Here is a 9,599-nt window from a genome sequence, read left to right on the forward strand (position 1 = left end):
CAGATTGCCATAAGACACATGAAAAGATATTCCACATTAATTGAAAATGCAAATCAAAACTATTACAGTGAGGTACCATCTCACACCAGTCAGAATGGTCATCATCAAAAAGTCTACAAATAATAAATGTTGGACAGGGTGTGGAGGAAAGGGACCCTCCTACACAGTTGGTGGGAGTGTAAACTGGTGCAGCCACTGTGGAGGACAGTACAGAGATTCCTTAAAACTAAACACAGAGCAGCCATAAGATCCAGCAATCCTACTCCAGGGCATATATTTGCAGAAAACTCTAATTTGAAAAGATATATATACCCCAATGTTCATAACAGCATTATTTACAATCGCCAAGACATGGAAACAACCTAAATGTCCATTGACAGACAGAAGGATAAAGAAGATGTGGTGCATATATTCAATGGAATACTACTCAGCCAGAAAAAAGAATGAAATAATGCCATTCGCAGCAACATGGATGGACTTAAAGATTATCATACTGCCAGGAGCCGGCATATTGCACATTGAGGACATATTGCACATTGAGTGCATATTGCATATTGAGTGCAGCACTTTCCACAGCATCATCTTTCAGGATCTGGAATAGCTCAACTGGAATTCTATCACTGCCGGTAGCCAGCGTGAGGAGCTCCGCCATGACAAAGGTCATGAGGAAGGAGGCTCGGCACACGCAAAGGCGGGATCGAGCCTTAGGAGTCCCCCTGGAAATTCTCAAGCATTTACACCCAAAACCAGAGTCTGCCAACTTTCTGCTTTGTGCTTTCACCTACACCTCTGACTTTACGGGGGGCTGTCCCCCACTACCTCTCTGAAAAAAGAGTTAGCTTACAGCTCCAGTTAATAATTCCTGGGTGTGACAGTGTTTCAACCTACAAACTCCTTTGGAAATCCTCTAGCCTGCCTGAATAGGTTTTTCTGGCCACATGTGATTGTTCAGAGCCTCCCAACTGTGAGAGGTAGGAGATGTTCTAAACTGTCTAAACACAGATTCTTTTGAGCAGTTAAAAGATTGATTAGAAATTGTATTGGTGAAGGGATTTTCACTTGTTGGGCCAATGTTTGCTGCTAAGTTTCCATATCCCTTACCTGCTGTGTCCCTGGCAGTGTATTGATTAATATAATCAGTGTAAGTAGTAGCTTTAATGTTTGTAACCTGGGACCCTTGAGTTAATTCTTTTTCTTGTTATAACCCACCACACCTTTGCTCTGTAGGAATGCAACTTTATCTAATGCTTTTGGAGGGTGGCTCCTGACCAATCACCTTTAGAGAAAAATAAGTTTTCTGAAGAAAGGGTCTTAAAATGTTAACAAGCCTCCGGGCCAGAAGATGATGCAAATCACCTAAGCTTTTGCATATGATAAGTTTGCAGGAAGAAAGCCTGGCTTGCTGCCTGACTCTACCCCTTCCCCCATTATCCTCTATGCATAACTTAAGGTATAAAAACTACTTTGGAAAATAAAGTGCGGGCCTTGTTCACCGAAACTTGGTCTCACCGTGTCGTTCTTTCTCTTACCTTCTGGCTGAATTATTCAGCCTCTTTTCTCCACTGAATTTCCTCACTGAGCTATCCTCATTCTATTACTCTTTATATCCTTAATTAACGTTTAATTAAGCAATTGTTTCCTGATTTTCGCCTACGCCGTCTCTCCTTCGAACACCCTGGATCAGCCAGGGCTGGTCCCCGGCATCATACTTACTGAGGTAAGTCAGACAAAAATGAATAGGACAATATATTACTGATTTGTGGAATTTAAAAAAATTCATACAAATGAACTTATTTATAAAACAGAAACAAACTTATAGTTGTCAAAGGGGAAATAGAGGGGAGGAATAAGTTAGGAATTTGGGATTAACAGCTACACACTAGTATATAAAAAATTAACAAGTATATAAAAAAATAACTAGGGCCTACTGTATAGCACAGGGAACTATATTAAATATCTTGTAATCTCCTATAATAGAAAAGAATCACTTCGCTGTACATCTAAAACTAACCCAACACTGTAAATAAACTCTACTTCAACTAAAAAAACTTTAAGAGTGAGATCTAACCTAGGATCACAGAACACTTGCCCTCCTTGACATCTTCACCACATCCCTGAAGGCCTGTTTACTCCAGTTCCTTTACCTAAGACATACATCATGCCCAGCTTTCAACAAAAAATTACATAGCATACTGAAAACCAAAAACAACTGGAGAAGACAGAGTAAGCATCAGATCTAGACTCAAATATGGCAGAAACAGTGGCGTAATCAGACCAGGAATTTAAAACTACTCTATTTTATATGCTAAGGGTTCTAATGGTTAAAAGTAAACAATATATAAGAACATAGATAACTGTGATATAAGAAAGAAAAAATTTTTGGTCTTTGTCCCTGGCTCCTGGCACAGAACTCCTAAAACTCTTGGAATCTCCTGAGTGATGATGTTGTCTTTGTTGTGTTGATAAAATGACTCTTGGCTGAGTGATGTCTAGATGGTTTCAGGACGGAGGTTGAGCACTGGAAATACCAAATCATGTGACCAGAGGGTTGGAAATTTCAGTCACATCCCTGACCTCTGGCAAGGTAAAGGGACTAGATATTATTTTCAATCACCAGTCACCAACAGTTTAAATGATCATGCTTCTGTAATAGAACTGCCATAAAACCCCAGTAAACAACAGAGTTTGTAGAACCTCCAAGTTGGTGAACACACTGAGATGCTAGGAAAGTGGTGTACACAGAGAGAGCATGAAAGCTTCACGGCCCTCGCCCCATACCTTGCCCTAGACATCTCTTCCATTTGGCTGTATCTGAGTTGTGTCTTTATAACAAACTGGTAATAGTAAGCAAAATGTTTTTCTGATTTCTATGAATTATTCTAGAAAATTATCAGACCTGTAGGAGGAAGTTGTAGGACTCTCCAAATTTGTAGTCAAGTCAAACAAAACTGCAGGTAACCTGGAGCCTTGATACCTGGGTTGGTGTCTGCAGTGGAAACAGCCTTGTAGAACTGAGCCCTTAGCCTGTGGCTGAATATAGAAGTTGAGACAGAAAGGAGGTCTGAAACCTGCACCTCAGGACTATCCTGGGGTCTCTCGGCTGAATAACCAGCCCCTGGGTGTCTGCCGTGAAACGGGTCATCCTCCACCCCACACACACACACGTATGTGGCATACATACATGCTAGGTTTCTCAGTCACGTCCGACTCTTTGTGACCCTATGGACTGTAGCCTGCCACGCTCCTCTGTCCATGGGATTTTCCAGGCAAGAATACTGCAGTAGGTTGCCATGCCCTCCTCCAGGGGATCTTCCTGACCCAAGGATGGAACCCATATCTCTTATGTCTCTAAATCCAGGACTTGGTGTCAGAGTTGAATTGAATTATTGGGCACCCTGTTAAAATCAGATAACTGGAGAATTGGTTTTCATCAGAAAACACTCCTGAAAGAACCTGAGAGTAGTGTAAGCAGAGAGATGGAAATTCTAAGAAAGAATGAGAAAGAAATACTAGAGATTGAAAATATTCTAAGAAAAATGAAGAATGCCTTCGGTGGACTAGTTGGACTGGACATGACTGAAGTAAGCATCTCTGAGCTTGAGGAAATGTTAATAGAAACATCCAAGGCCAAAAAACAAAGAGCAAAATGACTGAAAAGGATAGAACTAAATGTCTAAGAACTGTGGGACAAAAGATAATGTCCATTCAATGAGAATACCAAAAGGAAAAGACAGAGAGAAAAGGCCAGAAGAAATACTTGAAGCAGTAACAACTGAAAATTTCCGCAAAATTAAAGGGAAAAAAAGGGTAGGGTGAAGTTCAGAATTTTCCATAGAGTGACTAGGACAGAATCACCCTACCCTCTGCCCAGGACAATTCCTTAGCCCCCTTTGCCCCCTTAGCATTTACCACTATCTGATGAGCATTATATTTTCATCTTTCAAGATTTCTTCCTTTCTCTTGGACTTCCTGCAGTTTGGATATGACATGTCTAGGTATAATTTCTTTGGTATTTGTCCAGCTTTGTGTCCTCTGAGCTCCCTGGATCTGTGGTTAGATCATGGCATTCAGTCCCATCACTTCATGGCAAATAAAGGGGAAAAAGTGGAAACAGTGACAGATTTTATTTTCTTGGATTCCAAAATCACTGCAGATGGTGACTACAGCCACAGAATTAAAAGACGCTTGCTCCTTGGAAGGAAAGCTATGACAAACCTAGACAGCATATTTTAAGGCAGAGATATCACTTTGACAAAGTACAGTCAAAGCTTTGGTTTTTCCAGTAGTCATGTATGGATGTGAGAGTTGGACCATAAAGAAGGCTGAGTGCCAAACAACTGATGCTTTTAAACTATGGTGCTAGAGAGGACTCTTGAGAGTCCCTTTGTGAGCAAGGGGATCAAACCAATCAATCCTAAAGGAAATCAACCCTGAATATTCACTGGAAGGACTGAAGCTGAAGCTGAAGCTCCAACAGTTTGGCCACCTGATGTGAAGAGCTGATTCATTGGAAAAGACCCTGATTCTGGGAAAGATTGAGGGCAAGAAGAGAAGGGGGTGCCAAAGGATGAGATGGTTAGATGGCATGACTGACTCAATGTACATGAGTTTGAGCAGACTCAAGCCTGGCGTGCTACAGTTCATGGGGCTGCAAAAAGCTGGACCTGACTTAGTGACTGAACAGCAATTAGAATTCATGGTGGACACATTAATAATGCCTTTCTTTATCTGGAGTGTGTAACAGGCCCCTTGGTGCAGTAGGAAAGGTTTAACTAGGATGACGTTCTTTTCTGACCCCCACTGGCTGTGTGAGCACAGGCAGGTTATCCATCTGGGCCTCTGTTTCATCTCTACAGCTGAGCTTCTTCCTAAAGGACTTAGATCTACAAGGACCACCCTATCCCCAGCTGCTCCTGTGGTGGCCTCTGGCTCATCTTCAGGTCTCAGCTTCAAGTTCACTTTCTCCTGGCAGCATTCCCCAACCCACAGATTTAATAAGGTCTACCTTAGTCTACTATCTTCCTTCATAATAATTTTCTCAATTCTAATTAATTAGTCGGTTGTCTAACTATCTAATGTCTGTTTTTCCTGCTGGGGTGCAAGCTCTGTAAGAAGGAAAGTTGTGGCTGTCTTTGTTGCTGCCTCCTGAGCACTTTTCACAATGTCTAGCACAGAGTAGGCACTCCAGAAGTATCTTTCAGATGCACAGATGAATAAATGAACAGTCAAGTGGTTATGAATTAGAGATTAAGTAATTGGCACAGTGCCTGGCATATATTTGGTGCCTAGTAAATGATAGCTATTGAGTTCATGGACATACTTTTCATCAGATGCTAGTAGTTTCCATGACTAACTTGGTTTTATGTCTTTGCAAAGGTTATTGGGATTTTATGAATGAGTTTCATATAGTTCAGTAATTTTTCAGAAATCCAATTACTAGAACTTAGAGAAAAGATTGTGTATCTGTATGATGATGATGATTATGATTCCCTGGAGAAGGGAATGGCAACCCACTCCAGTATTCTTGCCCAGAGAATCCCATGGACAGAAGAGATTGGCAGGCTACAGTCCATGCATTTATACATATTCAGTCACTTTAGTCATGTCTGACTCTTGGCAACCCCATAGACTGTAGCCCACCAGGATCCTTGGGCTTCCCTGGCAGCTCAAACAGTAAAGAATCCACCTTCAGTATGAGAGATCTGGGTTTGATCCCTGGATTGGGAAGATCCCCTGGAGGAAGGCATGGCAACCCACTCCAGTAGTCTTGCCTGGAGAATCCCCATGGACAGAGGAGCCTGATGGGCTGCAGTCTATAGGGTAGCAAAGAGTCAGACATGACTGAGCAACTAAGCACAGCACAGGCTCCTCAGTCCATGGGATTCTTCTGGCAAGAATACTAGAATTGGTTAACATGCCCTTTTTGAGGGGATCTTCCCAACCCAGGGATTGACCCCGCTTCTCCAGCATCTCCTGCATTATAGGTGGATTCTTTACCCCTGAGCTACTACGAAGCCTGGACTATGGTACATGGGGTCACAAACAATTCAACAGAACTTAGCATGCACATACATTTGTTCTTTGGGTTTTTTTTCTTGGCCAGGTGCCTCTCCTTCTATGTGCTAATGTCTCTTTTACCTATAAAAGAGGCCATTTGATGAGACTTGACCTTCAAAGATGAAGAATCTAATTGCTTGGAACTTGGGTTATTTCAAACAATGAAACACTCAATAGCTTTTAAGGACCTGTTGGGATGCAGAGAGGCAGAGCTAACAGGTGCTGGTTAGGTTATGGGATTGCATTTTCAAGGAACACCATGCTCTTGACCTGAACTGCCTTCCTGGTCTGAGAGGCTGTAGGCACAGATGGTGTGCAAGTCTGCACTCAGCAACAGCGTATGCTTTTCTTTCACCCACCTTCATTCCTGAAGAATCTGTCCTTGGTCTCCTGGAAACTCATCAGCGATAATTTTTTTTTCTTTTTTTTTTTTCTTTTTTTTACAGAGAACAAGAAATCTTTATTATTTTGAATGCTGGTGCATAACCAAAAACAAGCTTAATTAGAGGAGGAGACAGAGGGAAACTTCAGATACTGAGGTGGATTTCTGGGCAGATTTAAAACTTTTAAGGGCTGTTCATAGTGTCTTTTTTTTAGATGTAGGGCTTTCCTTAACAATGTTCATTTAACAGTTCTTACATTATGAAGTTCAACCAGAGTCTTTTGCCTGTAAAGTTAAATGAAAAAAGAGAGCAAGTGAAACAGAAAATTCTCTAGTATATACTGATATTTGAAAGAGTTTGTGTTCTTTGTAATTTCATGTACATTTTACAATCTAAATTTGAAACTTTATTAAGGACGTCTTAAGTTTTGACTTTTAAAAATGTTCAAGGCAATGAATTTTCTTGAATTAAAGATTACAGTAGCTTTAAAAATGATCAAGATATATGTACAAACAAAATCTCAGTTGTTCTTGGAAACATGTTTTAAGATATAGCACACAAGACACATACTTCTTTTGGGGGTAGATTATCCTTTGAGATACTGAAGAATACTCGGTAGATTTATTTTACACTAAAAATTTAGCCTTTGATAACCACAGCTCGGATAGATTACAAACTTGAATCTTTAAAGTTTTCTCAATATGCTTTCAGTCCAAATAACTCAAAGACATCTTATGTCCTAAGGTGGATACATCAGTTACTTTTCCTCATATAATTATCATCAGTGGGCTCTTGTACTGGCAGTCTATCTTGGTCATAACTTATCCTTGAAAAGCCATTCCTTACAGTGAAACATGAAAGATTATCTTCGTCGATGCAAGGAAATTACTCTGAGTAAACAACAAAGTCAAAGCCGTGTCTCTGGACATTCTTGAAAACAGGTTTCAACAGTACTAAGATACTCTTCTTTAACAGTTTTCTTCCTTTTTCATAACTGTGCAGTCACTACCTTATTCTACTCTGCAGAAAAAAAAAATTTTTTTGGAAGATTAAGTTTTTCATTGGCACAGAACTATTTGGAATGAACCCAAAAGACAGTGGAATGCTGAGTCTCTCCTCAAGCAGCTTCCTCCTCTCTTAACAGCATTTAACTACTCTCTGTCAATGATCTCATCACAGCCGAGTTCTTCCGTCAGACGATTGACAACCATAAGTGAAAAAAGCTCTTCGATAAAAGCCAATTGATCAAACGGGGTCTTCTCATAATGCATCTGAAACCCGCCATCCAGAGCTGCTTCTCTGGCTCTGGAGGTTCTCAGAAACATCTTGTTGGCTTCTTCAAGGGCCGCTGATACTCTGTAGCCCGCACCACTGAGCGGCTCCTCTTCCGGATAGTCATAGTCGTCCTCCCAGTCATCGAATTCCTCGCCCTCGTCCTCGCTCTCGAAATCAGGGCCCGCGATCTGGCCTGGCTGCTCCCCAGGGCTGGGCCGGCTAGCGAGGCCTCGGGGCCCCTGTGGCTCCGCCATTGGCTGGGCCGCCTCCTCCTCCATTGGGCCCTCCTCCTCCAGTTGTGGCGGGGCCCCGGCGCGGGAGGGGTTCGGGGATAGCTCCCGGCTCCCGCCGCCTACCTCCATGTGCGGAAGGTCACTCTCACCAGGAATCACATCCATTTGCAGATCGGTGTTCTCCTCATAGAGCTCGGACAGCTCGTTCATTTCAGACATAGTGCAAGCAGCTCAACCTCCCCACAAGTCATTCGTTTTCCCTAAATTATTTTTTTCATTCTACAGGTATACCTGGAAGATACTGTACGTTTAGTTTCAGATCACTTAATAAATATTGCAATAAAGCTAGTGACACAAGCTTTTTTGTTTCCCAACTTGCATAAAAGTTGTATTTATACTACACTGTAGTATATTAATTGTTCAATAGCACATCTAAAAAATGTACATAAGTTAATTTAAAAGTTGCTAACCATCATCTAACCTTTAAGGAGTCCTAATCTTTTTTTGGTGGTGGAGGGTCCTGGCTTAATGGCTGCTGACTGACCAGGATAGTGGTTGCTAAAGGCTGGGGCAATTATAACAATTTCTTAAATTAAGATAACAATTATGTTAGCTGAATTTATTCTTCCTTTCATGAACAGTTTCTCTGTAGTATGCAGTGCTGCCTGTTGGCATTTTACCTACAGTAGAACTTTTTTGCAAAATTGGAGTCAGTCCTTTGCAAACTCTGCCACTGTTTTATAAGCTACGTGTAGGCACTATTCTAAATCCTTTGTTGTTATATCAACAGTCACAGTATTTTCACAGGCATAGGTTCCTTAATGAACCACCATTGTTTTGTTTTTTCTGCTCGTGCATAAGAGCTTCTCATCCGTTTAAGCTGTATCACAAGATTTCAGCAATTCACCCTCATCTCCAGGTTCCAGTTATGATTCTATTCAATAGTTCTCATGCTATTTCCATCATATCTGCAGTTACTTCTTCCACTGAAGTCTTCAACCCCTAAAAGTTATCCATGAGGCTTGCAATTAACGTCTTTCAAACTCTTGTTAATGTCCATATTTTGGCCTCTCCCATGAATAGCAAATGTTCTTAAATGGCACCTAGAATGATACAGTCTTTCCATGGGGTTTCAATTTACTTTGCCCAAATCAGAGGAATTACTACCTATTGCAGCTATAGCCTTATGAAATGCATTTATTTTTATTATTTTAAGATACAGCCCCTTCTTTAAAAGTCTTTATTGAATTTGTTACATTGCTTCTGTTTTATGGGTTTTTTCTTTTTTTTGGCCACGAGGCATGTGGGATCTTAGCTTGCCAACCAGGGATCAAACCCCACCACCTGCGTTGTGAAGTGAAGTGAAGTGTGAAAGTGAAGCTTTCCAGGGAAGCTCCGAAATGTACTTCTTAATAAGACTCTAAAGTTGAAAGCATTCCTTGATCCATGGGCGGCAGAATGGATGTTGTGTTAGCCAGGCATGAAAACAACATTAATCACATTGTACATCTCCATCAGAGCTCTTGGATGACTAGGTGTATTGTCAATAGGCAGTAATATTTTCAAAGTGGTCTTTCTTTTCTGAGCAATTGGTCTCCATACTAGGCTGAAAATATTCAGTAAACCATGTTGTAAACAGATGTGCTGTAAT

The 9,599-nt window shown here is 41.1% G+C and overlaps 1 protein-coding gene across 1 annotated transcript; it reads right to left on the reverse strand.

The window, feature by feature from the left end:
- Nucleotides 1-6,783: 6,783 nt before the first annotated feature.
- On the reverse strand, nt 6,784-8,202 carry LOC102276202 (EP300-interacting inhibitor of differentiation 1). Its single transcript, XM_005902876.3, has one exon. The coding sequence runs from the start codon at nt 8,165-8,167 to the stop codon at nt 7,592-7,594; it is 576 nt and encodes a 191-aa protein (XP_005902938.2). The 5' UTR covers nt 8,168-8,202; the 3' UTR covers nt 6,784-7,591.
- Nucleotides 8,203-9,599: the final 1,397 nt, after the last annotated feature.

Source organism: Bos mutus, chromosome 4, assembly GCF_027580195.1.
Source record: "Bos mutus isolate GX-2022 chromosome 4, NWIPB_WYAK_1.1, whole genome shotgun sequence".
Lineage (NCBI taxonomy): Eukaryota > Metazoa > Chordata > Mammalia > Artiodactyla > Bovidae > Bos > Bos mutus.